The sequence below is a fragment of the Battus philenor genome, unplaced genomic scaffold (genome assembly GCF_028537555.1).
Source record: "Battus philenor isolate CCGP_79_NKW_IND1 unplaced genomic scaffold, ilBatPhil1.0.hap1 SCAF_11, whole genome shotgun sequence".
NCBI lineage: Eukaryota > Metazoa > Arthropoda > Insecta > Lepidoptera > Papilionidae > Battus > Battus philenor.
Window position 1 is genome coordinate 13,360,944 of NW_027181673.1, and position 17,289 is coordinate 13,378,232.

At 31.9% G+C, this 17,289-nt stretch overlaps 1 protein-coding gene across 1 annotated transcript; it reads right to left on the reverse strand.

Moving 5' to 3' along the window:
* Window positions 1-7,291: 7,291 nt before the first annotated feature.
* Window positions 7,292-16,379, reverse strand: LOC137929464 (thioredoxin, mitochondrial). The gene is made up of 4 exons (XM_068772432.1): window positions 15,961-16,379; window positions 13,254-13,396; window positions 9,833-9,997; window positions 7,292-8,411 (listed from the first exon to the last, which is right to left on the reverse strand). The coding sequence occupies exons 2-4, from the start codon at window positions 13,389-13,391 to the stop codon at window positions 8,286-8,288; spliced, it is 429 nt and encodes a 142-aa protein (XP_068628533.1). The 5' UTR covers window positions 13,392-13,396; window positions 15,961-16,379; the 3' UTR covers window positions 7,292-8,285.
* Window positions 16,380-17,289: the final 910 nt, after the last annotated feature.

Genomic DNA, 17,289 nt, shown 5'->3' on the forward strand with positions numbered 1-17,289 from the left:
TTTCCGTATGTATTTTACGTATTTATAAAAATCATTTTGTATTTGTTATAAAAGAGATTTGCATACGATCGTGTTACTTTTTTTAATTAAAAATGAATCTAGTAATGCTATTTGGATTTAAAATAATCCGTTATCTTTGAAAGTATATTTCAAATGTTAAAAAAATGGAGAATAATATGTATTTAAACTATATGAGATAATGTTGCAAGTTAAACCGATCGTGTGCTAACATATTGATTGTTATTTGTTGTATAATGACACGTATATTATGTATTCATATACGCACGTTATATGGGCGCATTTCGAATTTGCAAAAAAAAAATTCTAGAATTTTCGCGAATGAATGGAAAAGTCTGAATGGTTATGGTACATAAACACATTTATTTAACATAAAAAAGACATTTTAAATTTGGAATTAATTATTACAGTTTCGCACAACTACAAAAATTATCATTCGCTTTTAATTTTTTTTTTTACTAAAATATTGTTTAAAACCTAACCTTTTTTATATGGTCACACATTTTTAATTATATTAATACGTTCCGTGCCACGAATATTTTTAAAGGTTTTTCATTCAGGCCGCGTGAGGCGCATATGACCCACACTTTAAAAATTAAAAAAGTCGTTTAAGACATGCTTCACACTTTTTCAATACTGCAAAGCTATAATTAGCGGTGAAAAGTTATAAATTTTAATATGCATTACGTACGCGCATGCGTGATGTGATGTTATCTATATCCGGCCCTACAATTAATTTGTTTAAGAATCCTTCGTTTTTCAATGGGAACTGCAAATGGCCTGAACGGAAAGTGCAACAGGAGTCGTATACGCCCCTCATGGCATGGAATGTGTTAATTAAAACTTGTTATAAAGCGAATTAATTAAATTGGATATTTTGAACCCTAAAATATCTTTTATATGTCGTTGCTTTGGTGTTTGAGTGTACAAAAATCGAACTAAAAATATTTTGCGTGCAAAAAAATGAATGTGAATGAATGTGATCATTTGAAGCTATGCTGTTATTAATGTCGGTGCGTTTTAATATTGAATGTTAAACGTTGTTGCACTGCCTTAAATTGAGATTTTTTATGTTCAAAATAAATACTCATCAATACTTTTATATCAGAGAATAAAAAAAATTTTCGTAAAAGAAACCATGTATAAATTCCCGCCTATACGTGTATTTTCGAAATTTTAACATTTTTTTTTTGTGTTGATTGAATTCTTATCTGAATTTAGATGAATATGATATTTATTTTGTGTTGCACTTAATAAATAATAATAAACAGGGTTTCCGTTGTTCTATGAAACTAAAAATATTATTTACCGTACATTCGTTTATAAGTACGTTTTTTTGACAGCTGTCAAAAAAAATTTTTTTTTAGGTCGTTTCATACAATCAATTTCCTTATTGGTGCCTGTTGAGTATATACCTTTATTTAAGTCCATAGTGAAACTTTTTCTAAATTATTTATTACAATTAAGTTGCACAGTACTTAACTCGATGCGTATATACAATGTTTCGTTCGAATTGGGTTATTTTTGTAATCTTGTATCAAATTGATTTTTTAATCACAAACCGCCCCACCATGACAAGATGTATGAATTATACTACCATCTCAATGTTTTGTTTAATTTTCAGTTCAAATTTAAGAAAACGTGCGATGAAATTAAAGATAGTTACTGTGGTAACACTGCGTTGAATTAATAATAAACAACAGTTATAACAGCTTATACACATCAATTCCGAATTTCTAGATTAAATATATAACCTCAATGTTCTAAAATCGATTCATTACATTTCGATTATGCTTTATTCGATTGCTTCTTATGCTTCGAATTAAACTGTTTGAGTAATATCTTATTTTCAACCTTAAAATTATGTAAGGAGGGTAGAAATTTGTACGGTAGGAGGGCACAATCCGTCCACAATGAACGTGTTTTCTATGCGCGCCTCGGCGCGTCGGATTACGTAACCGAGTATTAGCTGTCTGAAAACGATACATACAAATTTCTAACTTAACCCACTAAACATAGAACATATTATCGATGGTGTTAAAAATTCTCATACGTCGTACGGCTGTCGAAAATCATCTGGAGTTTTAATAAAATTGTAATTAGAAACAGCCTTATCAGAGTTTCTCTGTTATAAATTATAATAGCACAAAATTAACATCTCCGGGTGATTTTCGTATGACATGACAAAATATATAATCAGTAAACTAATCATAGGGTCAGATGTCGCTGATCCCGAGATCCATCTGTTCTCAATGTGAATATCAAGTTATCCTGGAATAAAGTGGTACTTGAACTGGCATTTGTTTTTATTTATTTCATCTAAATGTGTATTTTTATTTAAGCTTATATGACAAAAGAATAATTAGTTTAGTCTTGTCATTTGACACAATTAATTTCGTTATTTTCTCGAAATTTGAGATTTTTTCTGTAGATCTACACGAACAATATAAATTTATATATGAACTAGGTAAGCCACCACCGGCCACAGTCGATTTGGAATAATCAACCAACATACAAAACAGGGCAAGAAACGTGTTCTTCTAAAATTTTTCAACGATATTTCTTCAATAGAAAATAATTTATTTTTAAAAACAACTACGAAAAATTCAACAAAACAGATCTAAACCGCTATTTGTATAGAGATATTTACAATACCCAAGATCCATCGCCGAGAACTTGATAGACATATCTTTAAGACCTTAGATTATAATCCAAAAAATAAGACACAGGTTCTGTAAGCAATTGTTTACAATGCTGTGTTTGTTTTAAAAAACTATGACGCCATTATATTTTAAGGTCATAGTTATTTAACGCACACAATCGTGATGAACAAATATACTCATGTGCATCCGAATCGACTCACCTCTACAAAATATATAAATGGTTTATAATATTAATTAAAAATAATAACAGCTATATGTATATTTTGAAAGCTTTTTCATAAGCTCTAAAATAATACCACAATCGTAAAAATCTGCGCAATATTTTTGAACTTAATTTAATTCGAATCACAAAGTAACAAAAATTAAATTAGTGAAAAATAAACAAAGTTATGAAAAATTTATTAAATAAATAATTGTTGCGCCCTCTGGCCTCAATAGCAGTTCCAAGACGGTTCCATATTGACTTTTACTACCAGATCTTGAGTGAGAACTTCCCAATCCTCTTCGAGCGCTGTGTCTATCTCTTCCATGTCTGCTGGCGCTGGATTTTTGGTTCAGGCCCTGCTTTTCACTTGTCCTACATTTGTTTAATAATATTGAGATCAGGGCTGAGAGACGGTCAGTATTGCCAACATCATTCAGAAATTAAAAAGTGATTCGTGCTATATGGCAGCGGGCACTGTCGTGCATCAAAAGGAAACCATCGTCTATGAAGCCTTTATACCTAAAGACGTGACCAAGGAGAGCGTCTTTTATATGTTGGTCTGCAGTCACATTCAATTCATTTCAATTCTCGGCCTCCATCAAGACTGAAAACAAGAGTTGGTTTTCCTTCTACTGAAATGCCCGCCCACATCATGCACAAACCACAGCTATAGGACATTTTTTCAGCATAACATTGCGAAAATCTCTAGCCTGCACGCCGGTAGAGTCAAGCACTGCACTCGTCAGTGAACATGAGCGATCACCTTTGTTCAGCCGTCCAAACGATGTGTTCGGGAACAAATCCAAGACGAGCTTGTAGGTGAGCTGTGGTCAATCTAGGACCTCTGGCAAGCAGTTGTGGAGTCAAGTTGGCATCTTTTAGCCGTCTTCTAACCGTCCATTCAAACAAACAGCATTTGTCAAAGCCAAAAAATAAGTAGGTTGTCACATGAGTAAAACATCGTTCAAAGAAAATATATGAATTTTATTTCATTTTACATTTCAGATGTACAATATATGAAACGAATAAGACTTATTTTAAAACTTCATTTGGACGTTTAAAACTTAACTAAATACAGGTATTAGTTTAATTACAAAAAACTGTAATAAATGTGGTTCACATATTATTTATAATTTACTACATTTTAAAATATTATCAGGACAATGTTAGATATTATTGTATACATTAGAATTGCAATTTGAAGTTTCTAACACAAACCTTAAGGTTTAATAAATTATATCTTTTTTATATTATATTTTGTTAAAACTTATGTAACCATATTTTAAAATTACTTCTAATGTTTGCACAGATATAAAAAGTATTCATATTCGGCAAGGAACACTATTGTAATAAATGTCAAACATTTCGTAACGATGCTAAAATCATTAATAGAAAAACACTTCTATGTAAAACGATAAACATGCAATTACTTATAAATATGTAATGAAATATGGAGTTATAATATGTACACACATACACATATAATGTACCAGTAAGTGATGACAGCTACATCAATCGTTATTTGCTCAAAAAAGGGACATTTTTAAATATATATATACACATATATGTGTTTACATATATATCTCGATTTGCATACTATAATTTTGTATAAGAATTTACATCAAACTGCTTTATATTGGATAGGAAAAGAAGGAACAAATTCGATCAAGCTATGAACAAAGTTATAAATTACATTACATTTTTATTTCTATTCTGAATTTCGAAACCATTTATTCTAACTTTAAATGGACCCGAATATTGCCTAGTTTTTAATTTATAATTCTTTAATCCGACAAAAATCTACTAAATGGTAACTTTTTTCTAAATATGGCAATACCACCAATCAATAATAAAGGATGGACTACAATCGTTGATAAAACTATCTACATTAAAATATTTATAATGACAATGAATTGGATACATAAACGTATTTATTTTCTAAAGACTAATATTGTTTTAAATTATTAAAAATCTTATCTTACAAATTCTTAGAAAAATCCGCACTAAAGTAGAACAAATAGAACTATACGGTGAGATTGACTATAGGTGTAAAAGTTTAAAAAAGGGGGAATATATTGGGTAAACGGAAAGTAATGTCGCTTTCTTAAGTTAAATTCACACGACTACATTATTGATAAGTTTTTATTTCTAATCAACAATATATTCACCTTCGTTATCAACAACTTTTTGACATCCAGTACAGAAATTTTCAATGCCAGTGCGATGAAAATAAATATTTTTCTGTAGAATATGTCGACAGAAATGACATTACTTTCTTGTCCTCCTAATATATAGCTTATTTGCGGTCTATTAATGTATAGTAAACCCATCCAAATTTCAATAATTTTAGAAATTGATAAATAAAGCATATTAATCCTTATTTACTCTGTCCCTGCAGAAGTTCACTGGCCAGTGGCGTTGCAATAAAAAAATAAACTAATTTAACTTATTTCAGAACAAACCGATCATTTTTTTACAGGATTATTGGAAATAGATGTAATAACCTTAAAGCTTTTTATTAACAAATTAACTATGTACTCCCACCTTCAAAGGTTTTAACCTATAAGCAATCATCCTATTCATAGCATCATTCAGAAATTAATTATATGTATATTATTTTTAATACCATGAGAGACAAACACAGATGCCTGTGCGAGTGAGACAAAACGATTCCTAGTAGAATACGAAGCAAATTACAGTTTGAAAATATTTATCCGAATATGCCATATTCATCTTCGATGATAATTATATGAATGATTTACTCGTAAACATATTAACCTACTCAAGCTCTGATCATATACAATTGTTGCTATACCCTACGCATGGATTCAAAGATTAATATTTAAGTTTAATTAAGTTCTGACATTGTTCTATGTCGGGGATAAAAGCACCTAAAAAGCTCGATTACATGGCAGGGGAATATAAATTTTACCTAAATTCGCTACAAATTTTATAAATTTCTTTTTTAATTATTATTTTAAATATAAAGAAATTATAACCTTATATAGCACTAGAATAACAAATACGACCTAATTTTGATACATATTGAACTATGTTGCCATATAATAGTAAGTTTTGGAAATTTTTACAAATTGCATTAATATGAAGCATCAGTTAGTGATATGACCATAAAATTTTATAAAAAACAATTATATGCTCATATAAATTGTAGAAATTTACTAATAATCAAAAATCTAATATAAAATATGTCCGAGTTCATGACATAATATTTACATTTAACACTTATATCTCTCAGCTTTTAAAAAAAACTTAACTAAATCTAACTACTAAAATTAAGTCTAAATCAAACCGAAAAAAATAGTTTTGATATGACCAGAAAAGCGTATGTGAGTTGTCATGTTTCCCTCCAAAAAACTGTACACTACAAGAAGTTAGGATGTGCGGTAAGTAAAATAAAAAACAAATCATAAAAAATATATATAATTAGATAGTCCACAGAAAATAATTCAATGTAAAAAATATTGCCTATTAATTTGAAAAAGAAACATTTTAAATTATAAAAACCAATACAGAAAACATTTTAAATTAAAAAATACATATATACAACTTTATGTTTATTCAAAATTAATATATAACAAGCCATTTTGAAACCATAAATATCTCTTTCCCTTGGCATATGATAAATCATTTCACACAACAGTAAAATGTAAATTATTTTCATATTACATATTTCATTTCATAATTAATTCATGTTTGCACCAGCTTGTAATATAAGAGACACAACCTTCAAAATCGAACTTGTTTTATAAACTAAATTGGTAGTTAATAAAAGGAAAAACCCAATTGTCCCTTCATGCATTTTCAACTTTAAGATCGTCATCTAGCAGTTACCAGTAATAATAGAGAAAGCCTCAATATTATATGATTATCCGGTAAAAACTATTTCTAATATATTACTCGCATTTTGGTATAAAATTATAAGAAACACTAAAAACATAACATTTTAATGAATTTCTTAGGTAAAATTTGGTAGGTTGGTAGAAAAAAAAAGTTACAGTAACTGCAATGAAAGTGAAACATTGTTTCAAAAACTGAACACACATAATTTATAAAAAAAATATAAGCAAAGTGGCGAGGTATTTTACGCGGCATTTGATTAGGCACATGGGGCCAAAGAGTGAGACTAATGGCATATGCTGGCTAGGTAGAGCGTCGGTAATAGTGCTAATACCTTGCTATGTATGTTATCATCATAGTTATTAAGTTTAGTATATAAATCTATTTTTAAGATTTATAAATCCGATGAGCCAAATCAAATGCCGGTATATCATATAGTATATGAATTCTTCTCAAGGACTATCTCTGTCTATTTTAATTAACTACATAGCACTAATATTTTCGCCTCTTAAATATGGCAAGAGGGTTGTGGTCGACCCTCTATTATATATGATTTAACTAAAATATTTTTTTATTTATTTAACTGGGTAAATTAAATTATTGTTATACACATAGACCATAGGACCAGGTTTTACCATGGGCACTTTGTTCTAATTTTACACAAAATAAAAAGTATTAAATGTTTCTTAACCAATATTTATATTGAGAGCCATATGAAATTTGAATTTTAATGATCTACAATCTGCATTCTATTTATGCAATTATGTAAACACAAGTAGTTTTAATTGTAACAACACTACAATATAAACACTAATGCTGCCGGTCTGAGTCAATATTCGAAGATCAGTAACATACGAAAATCACTTAAAAGATATTTACATGTCGTGTATATAGAAATTCAGTTAACCATCATTTCAACCATAGAAGTTTCACAACTAGATATAAGCCCGTCCAATAGATTTTCAACAGGATTAGTTGGAAGTGGCTTGTATCAAGTACCTTCTGAAGACTTTAACATGGTTGTCTGTCGTTGTGTCCCACAATAAGCTTGTTTAAAACAAAGTTAATTTAAAAAGCAATTTTGTAATGATGGTAAAACATTCTTATCGCTTAATAGATAATTACATTTCAATTTGAAAACAATGTAATATTTGGCAAGCGCTTCTGTTAAGAATCTTAAAGTAATTTATGTTTAAATATAAACATGTTATATAGCAAGCATTGAAAGGAACTTTAAATATTTAATATCATAAGTAATTATATATGAAATTTATTAACAGAAAAAAGCTATAATTTTGGACAATTGTTATGACTTCCACTCAGTCTTTAAGGATATAACCTGTTACCGTCTACCCAAACATGGACTTTTCTAGCCTAATACCTCTCTTCATTTTCAACATCATAAAATACCTAAAAGCTTCAAAGTTTCAACATAACAATATAGTACTTTAAATATAAAACAAATAATTTCATTGTGATAACTAAAACATGCTTGATATACTGGTAGCCACATTGATTTTTAAAAATTATGCTAACCGAGTCTAAGTTTTCTTCTTACCGGCCATCTTTTCTATAAGATTGGTTATCATATCAGCATCTACTAGGCCAATAAATTTATCTACAATGAGGCCATTCTTCACTGCTATCACAGCGGGTACTGCTTTCACCTTAAAAGAAGAAAGAATTTATAAAAATTTGGTCTTTTACCAGATAGAGATGAACAACATATATTGGAGACTTCAGATGAAAAATACTGTCACAAAGGCAAAAAACGTCAATATACTAACTTCTATTTTATGTATATATATATACAATAGAAGTTAATATATATATATATATATATATATATATATATATATATGTATATATTTATCATAAGGATGAGATATCTAAATTATAATTTTGTAACATCTGCAGAGGTTTTATACTACAGTTAGCTTGCAAAAAAATTGACAATGTCATTAATTTCAAACTTTTAAATATTAAAATTTTTACATGCTAGAAGACTCGATTCAATATGGATAATGACTATAAAAGCTGACACTGTAGCATTTTAAATCAGTCTACATTCTGAAGAGAAGTGAAAAGCTTGAAGACTCATAATAGTGAGAGCAGTAAAGAGCTGCTGTGGGCAGAATTGCTGCCAGTTTCGTTGTCCGAACTCTAGAACATTAAAAGACGTATTTTTGGCTAGTTGGCTTTTCCCTATCCCCAACCCAAGGACGTGACAATTGCAAGGCAGGAACTGTTACACATTCCCAACTAATAATGCATGGTGGGCCTGGATGTAGAATTCAAACCAAATGAGAGGAATACACACATATTACTTCTAATACCCCAAACCCAGAATCAATATTATCCCAACGAAATGGCTCATTATGCTGATATATCAAATCATTGTGTTGTTGATAAGAGAAAATCAATCAAGAGGAAAATTGAAGATAATATTATGACCAACAATTGAAAGAGAGAAGAATCGGTATGAACTAATATTTTCACCACATCAAGACATCAAAAGAATTTTTTTGGCATGATATAACTAATCAATGGTAAGTATTTTGTACAACAATATTGTACATAATGACACATTCTCAACACTATATGCATTGTAGAGTTATGGCATCAACAAACTGATCCATGTAGACAACAAGTTTATAGAATACTGGATGGTACATATATAATATGTACCATCCAGTATTCTATAAACTTTTGCAAGAAAAAGAGATATTAACACCCCTTTTTTCATAATAACTAATTCTCTTTAGTAATATTCAATAATTTTCAAATCAAACGCTAAGTTTTTAGGCTATAATAATGTATGACTGCAGTATTGGAAGTGTAAAAAATGATTTTATTACCGAATAAACCCTATAATTTCCTCGCTATTAGAACAGAGATGGCATGAGCCGTTTTTCACTTGTAAGCAATGCAAATTGGTACATATTTTGTAAGTTTTACGACTTCAGGATGGCCTTTGTTACTGTTTAATTATATCAATAAATAAATACATGTATTATATGAGTACCACTTCCTTAAGGCACAGTCTATTAGGTGACCACTGCACAATAAATTTATTATAGCATGTTACCTCGAATGTGTGCACCAGGTCAGCATTGTCCTCAACATCTACAATGGCTAGATGCAAGTTGTCCAGTGGCTCAATCAGCTCCTTAAGCTTGGGCGTGAGGATCTTGCACGGCTCGCACCAGTCCGCATGGAAATTTACTATCACTGGCTTATCATTGTTCATCACCTGTTTCAGAATAAAATAAAATAACCATGTAAAAAAAATATGTATTCAGGGTGATTTATTATAGATGTAAAAGTTTCAACACCTATTTTTATTTTATATAAAGTAATACCCTTTGAAATAGGGTATGAATGTATGCCTTATTTGTCAGCAATAACCTTTTACATCTATTTCCATTCAGGTGTTATAAAGGTGGTCATTTTGAAATATGTTACAAATTTTTTTCTATTGCATTGGGCCAATAACTTAGTAAAATGTCTGCAGGAACAGATAGAAAACAAATATTAATTTTTATGGTAAAGTGTTTAAGTAATTTGTTTCGATTTTCCAGTTTTCCAGTAGCAGACATAAGTTATATAAATTTATATATTGAAATTATACGACAATCAATCGGAGCCCAAATTAATCGTTCAAAGAGCCGTATGTGCCTCGCGAGCCACGGCTTGGCTACCTCTGGCATATATATTAGGGTGGATAAAAAGAAAACCATATTTTTTTTGGTAGATGGCTAGTGACCAATATCTCGTAAAGTACCTTTCAAACAATTACAAATTTATGCTAGTTTTTAAGATGACATTACACAAAAAGAAAAGTAAGAAAAGGACCAATATTTAGCAACTTCCGCACATGCAGTGATAGTCGTGCAACAAAGTGCACCGCCCGTCAGCCCGCTGACAAATGCGCATGCAGCAAACAATGCGAACTACAAAACTGCCACCGTCAAATCACTCAACATGTGTTTCACCCCTCCATGGGGCATCTTCAGGAGTTATGTTACGCCGATTAGTGCCAAACACAGAGACTCTGTGTTTGTTCTCTGTGTGTGTGTGTGTGTGTGTGTGTTTTTTTTTATAGAGGTTTAAAAATACTTTTACGTATCATAGGGCCTGATGTTGGTGCCCCGTATGTCGGACTCGATCTAGATTAATACCGACTAAAAACAATCCTCTCTTCGGTATCCCTGGTCCCCACGGCATGGCCGTTAGGCATTACTTCGCGGGGGGGATTTAGCCGCAGCTTTCTCTGATAGAGTGGCTGTTCAGGCCAACTTCCTCCGCTCCTGCTCTATTTTTCGCAACTCCTTCAGCACCGTCGTACAGTACGCGCTCGTAAGTTCCCAGGCCGAAGGCGAGGATAGCATTGTAGCTATCAGAGCCTTCTTCCCAAGACCTCCTGGCTTCGTTAAATCGGGGGCAGACGTAAAAGACATGCTCTGCATCTTCAATCATTCCGACACAATTAGGACAGTCAGGGGAATCTTCGTATTTGAACCTATGGAGATACGCTCGGTAACAGCCGTGGCCGGATAGCATCTGAGTCAGGTAGTAGTTCAACTCTCCATGATCCCGGTTCACCCATGGCTCTAGGTTTGGTATTAGCTTACGCGTCCATTTTCCTTTCGTCGACTTATCCCAGAACGATTGCCACTGTTGCAAGCTTTTCAGTCTTCCCCGAATTCTAAGTTCAGCTGAAGTTGGGTCTGATTTGCTTTTTTTGCTACGGTACAGATCAGTTCTTTCGTCTGCAAGAAGCGCAACAGGAACCATACCTGCTATCACGCATGCCGCATCCTCCGATACTGTACGAAAGGCGCTAGCTACCCGTAGAGTGCTGACTCTATAAACAGAGGCGATTTTCCGTCGGGACTCCTGTTTGCTCAGTGCGTCGGACCATATGGGTACTCCGTACATAAGCACTGACGTAGTCACCGACGCTAATAACTTCCTTCTGTTTTGCTTGGGACCTCCGACATTAGGCATGAGTCGGCAGAGTTTAGCTGTCACCAGAGACGCTTTCGCTGCTGCTCTCTCAGCCTGATCTTTAAAGTTTAGCCTATGGTCGATCATTACTCCAAGGTACCGTATAGCTGGTTGAGTTGCGATTTCACAGCTGCCGACATTGAGTGTAATGGTCTCCGCAACTCTCCTGCCAGTAATGAGCACTGCTTCCGTCTTCTGCTCAGCCAGTTCTAGTCCGACTGACCTCATCCACAGGGTGATTATTTGGAAGGATCTTTCAAATGCCCACTTCACTTCCTCCACGTGTTTCGCTACTATAACGACTGCTAGATCATCAGCGAATGCGACGAGTTTAGTTTCGCTGGGTAGATGTTTCTTTAGGAGTCCATCGTACATAGCGTTCCACAAAAGTGGCCCTAGTACTGACCCCTGTGGGACGCCTCCAGTGACTTTGTACTCCTCCGTCCCGATTTCCGTAGTGTATATGAGGACCCTATCAGAGAAGTAACTAGCGACTATTTTACGTAGGTATAGAGGTACATTCAGTGAGCTAAGTGCCCCCATGATAACCTCCCATTTTGCTGAGTTAAAGGCGTTTTTAATGTCCAAGGTGGCAACCAGGCAGTATTTTATCGAGCCTCTCTTCCATCTTTTCCCAGACACTGCTAGTTTTGCTATATTGACTACTTGCTCTATAGCGTCTAGCGTAGACCGGCCTTTTCTGAACCCATACTGTGAGTTAGCTAGGTGGGGTTCAACTGCTGCTTCGATCCTGCTGTGGATAATACGTTCTAGTGTGTGTGTGTGTGTGTGTGTGTGTGTGTGGAAGTGGCTAAATATTGGTCCTTTTCTTACTTAGGATGGACTTCCGCAAGGTAACGCCTGATTCCATTAAACAAAAAGAAAATGCTGCTTTATGTTTGGGTCCGTTTAGTTACGAGTTAGGAGTATAAATAATATATGTCAACTAAAAAAACATTCGGTAAACTTTACAGATTTCCTTAAGTAATGGCGAAAATGCAATGTATTGAGGGGTCCGGAAAGTAATGTCGCTTTCGTAAGTTAAATTCACGCGACAATATTTTTAACAAATTTTTATTTCTATTTCTAATATATTTACTTACGTTATCAGCAACCTTTTGCCATCTAGTACACGTCTTCCAAGTAAGTAATGAGCTATCAAATGACAATCAATCCTGAACATGTGTAGAAACGACATTACTTTCTAGTCCCACTAATAAAAAACTTCTTGAGTTAAAAATTGGGATCAAAAGTAGATTTCGAAAATAGTTTACCAGTTGTTCGCCAATAAGGATCAAGACCTCAATGAAAGAGCCATTATGAAGCTATTTTTAAAATGGTATCAAATAATAGAACATATTGCATATTTAACCCAAATCGGACAATCCAAAACATGTTAAATTAAATCTTGAATTTTACAGAAAAATAATAGATATCTTTCTCCCCAACCCATTATTATGAAGGCAATTAACAACAACGCATTAAGATTGTACAAATACCTTATTTACAAATTCTTCATTATTCTTAACAAATATTGTCTCATTGTGAACTAAGGAGGTTGATATCTCCTTGGCTCTCCTCAAATTTGCTAGACACCTTATCGGGGTGCGCAGCCCCTTGCTTATGGCATTATTCATTGTCCCTGGAAAAATATACACCATTTAAAATATATCAAGTATATTATGAAATACACCATATTCAAATAACATAGCTATCCTATGAGGAAGTATCACCTCCTAGTGAGGTTTTTGTTATAAGGATAACAGCGGGTTTAAAAGTAGAGATGTTAGGTAACTCTGTCTTCATGAAAATACATAAAATTTTGCTCTATGGAAAGTCAACATTATTGCTATGGCACATTTTTGAAAATGAAACAATAGTTTATAAAAATATGGAAACCTATGAAATTCATGTAATAATAACATGAATATGTACATACATAACAGATAAAATTGAATTATAATGTTGACTGTCTGTGTGTTTCATGTTATACAGGGCAATTGGAAATATGTGTAAAAGCTTTAAAGGTGTGAATGTATAGCTCATTTTCAGGCAATTTATTTATGGTAAACCCCATCCAAACTTAGTGGTTTCAGAAATAATAAATAATGTAATAAAAATAAGAAAAAGTGTTTTCAAAATATGAATCACTACATACTAAAATGAATTATTGTTTCCAATTTTTCCCTGTCTGACTGTGTACTAACATAAGTAATAGCCTTTTTGCATTCATATATAGTTTAAAAGTGTTTGCCCCATATTCATAATGTGAAATTCTTTCAACTTTAAGAAAAACTTGACTAATACTAAAATTAAAGCATGCAAATGTATATAATTTTATAAAGCATAACAGTAAAAGGCTTCTGAAAATAAAATAATATAATCTACCACAATAACAAATCTCGGGAAGCCTTGATAAAGATAACTATTTAAATGCTCATTAAACACTGTCAATTTATTACATGTAGTTATAGTATCAAGTATCTGCATAGATTTTATCAAGCTTTTATTTCATCACATGACAGAGAAGATAATTATAGAATATTAACATATGACTTATTAACTTCTCATCTTCATGCTTGGTACAATCATAAACAAGAAGAATAAAAGAAAGAATTAATTTTTGGCGATATCTAAATTACTATATTAAGGATATTTGTAAGTTACAACATAATCCCAACTAAGTTTGTTATTGGCTCTTCACAGACCGGAGCATTTTTTGAACTGTATAATTATAAGTTGAAAAATGCTATTAAGGGGAGTGTAATCTGATTCCAGGTTGAATCTAATTTGATTCTTCTTGCATGCTTCTCATGACTCACAAGTGATCAATATAAATGATATGATGAAAATAATGATATTTATAAAAGAACCACTGAATAAGCAGTTTAGTGTGTTAAAGTTTAGCAGCCAAATTCATTAAGATGTTTTTAGATATGGACTTAAAATTTGAAATGAGTCAGTGTTTCCAGTTAGATTAATGTTAAAAAAAATTAATGTTTTGTCTCTGAAAGCCATACATGCAGTCACTCTGTGGAGAGTAGACCTCTAGGAACTCAACTTTAGGAGGTCTTCTAATAAAGTGAAATATATAACATAATAACCACTCAAGGATACCGAGAAAATTAGGCTTGTATTGATGGTGACCAAAGCCCTTACAAAGTATAAGGATACTTAGTGTATAGTTTGCAACCAGTACATAGGGTGCAATTCCATCTGAAACCCAATAAAACTATAATGACAATGAGAAAACTGTATTTTTCAAAGAAAAAACCTCCTCACTATATTCCATAAATATGAATTTTGAAAATAATGTTCTTTTATGCATTTTAAATGCATATTCAATTGCATCTCGCAAAAGATTTCAAATTTCAAAAAATGTCTCGCACTATCAAAGTGCTTGGCCACCCTTGCTGTATAGTTTCTTAAGACCAGTGCTGTGTACCTATGGTACTAGCAAACTTGTTACAAGTATAACTACATATTGTCCTTTGGTGCAACATTTGAGCACCATTTAGACATATATCTAGAAGGTTTCAGGCATAAGGGATTTAGAACAGTAAACAAAAGATTTACTTAAATTCTATGAAAGTAAATAAAAAATGTAAAGTTTAAAAGTTTTTCCAATAATTTGTCTATGGCATTCAGTGTGATATGTTGTATATAAAAAACAAAACCAAATTCCTTAATTATTGTCCTTAACATGTAGTTAATACTGGCCACTTTATTTTAGTAACTAAACAGTCCCAGGAAATGAAGATTTATAGTGCAAGTTTTACTCGATATCAATATCAATAAAAAAACATTTATCATGGTCTTTTATCTATAAGTTGAAATTGAATCTTATATCCATATATGTTAAAACTAATCAATGCTTCCTTTGGGAAACTTTTGCACTGTATTCAACTTGAGAACAACTTCATCAGTTTTTTTCGGAATAAGGAATTAATATATATATATATATATATATATATATATATATATATATATATATATATATATATATACATATATATATGTATGTATGTATGTATAAGAAATATTGAGAAATTATCAAATATCAGTATCAAAAAACATACAGTGACTATGTTTTAGATTTTTTTTTAATTTATTAAGGTTAGAAACTTCATAGCTTATAAAGGACCACATCTATCTGGTCTAATAGTTTGCTACAGGAACGCGCAACAATATACAAATTGAACTTACCAAATAAAAAACTAATTCCTAAGAGCGAAACTTTTGACTTTATAAGTTTCCACAGGAGTCAGGCAGGTATCGATAAACAAAAATACAGCACCAATAACAACGCTTATTAGTAACAAAGAAAGAATCACGTAACGAGGAACAATTGTTTTGTCATAAAATTCAGCAGTCGGCGAACTCCCGGGTTCCTCTTTTGGCAACAAAATTAAAACTATTGTCAGAGCGGACGAAATTATAACAGACACCTTTCCTATAAAATGTCCCGTTTTTACAGATACCCAACACAACATTAGACTGATGAACCAAATAACTGACAAGAAATATACCCCCACACCAAAATTAGACATTGCGAGACTTAGTCATTTTAAGCTCTAAACAAACACAATAGTATTTAGAAAAATGGTTAGATTTGTTCATGCATTACAATGTTTGTATTTACTTTATCACAAATTACAGCACATCAGTTGTGCGGTGGCTGAAATCAGATGAAAATCTCACGTAAGCGCTTACAACTTGTGTTAATGAGTAAATGTCTAAAATCCTATCTACACAATCTACAATTACAGTACTGTAGCGGAACTTGACAGTTGAAACAATTGAACTTACAAGTTTTATTTGAAGAATACCATAGATTATAGGGTACCTTGACATTATACCATCGGAGTTTGGCCGAAAGACATATCACCGAAATAGGACTGTAACGTTCATTTAAGAACGCTTCGTATTGCTGTATTGTATTGTATTCTAATACGTATATGACATTTTATTCATAACTTTATCTTTTCCTTTCATTAATGCAACTAATGAATTTAATCGACCCCTCATTTAAACTAGTATTAAATTCTCATTTTAAATTCAAATTAGAGTTACATGCTGCAAGAAAAACGATCCAGTACCCAAAGTAAATATTTTTTTGGTTTTTCATAGCCAAAATGACGTTTTATAATAATTAAAAATAATAACTGTTATTGCATGCCTTTCATACAATTAATAAAACGGATAATGTCAAAACCCAAAGTATTATTTTACTTGATTCGAAACTTTTTACTATAAACAAACGTTTTATTAAACAGTCATAGCAAAATTGATAAAATGGTCTTTTGGCAATTGTTTTAAGTATAAGTAGTCGAGGGTAAGTCGGAGTCTCAAATTGTCAACCAAGTCAGGAGCCACCACTGCCATCAAAATGGATAATTAAACAGTAATAGATATATGCTGGTTAAACTCCGCCCATCCTTCCTTGCTCTTTACTGGCACGATTCGAAAAAAAAAATAATTTTTATTTCAGCTTAGCGATAAAGATAAAACTGTAAAAAACGTAAAGGTAAACAG

What these genes read in the sequence shown, in the direction of transcription:
- LOC137929464 (XM_068772432.1), bottom strand. Translation starts at nt 13,391, where the DNA reads ATGAATAATGCCATAAGCAAGGGGCTGCGCACCCCGATAAGGTGTCTA. An exon ending in ATGAAGAATTTGTAAATAAG is followed by an intron (nt 9,998 to 13,253) that starts GTATTTGTACAA and finishes ATTCTGAAACAG; the next exon opens with GTGATGAACAATGATAAGCC. An exon ending in ACCTGGTGCACACATTCGAG is followed by an intron (nt 8,412 to 9,832) that starts GTAACATGCTAT and finishes TCTTCTTTTAAG; the next exon opens with GTGAAAGCAGTACCCGCTGT.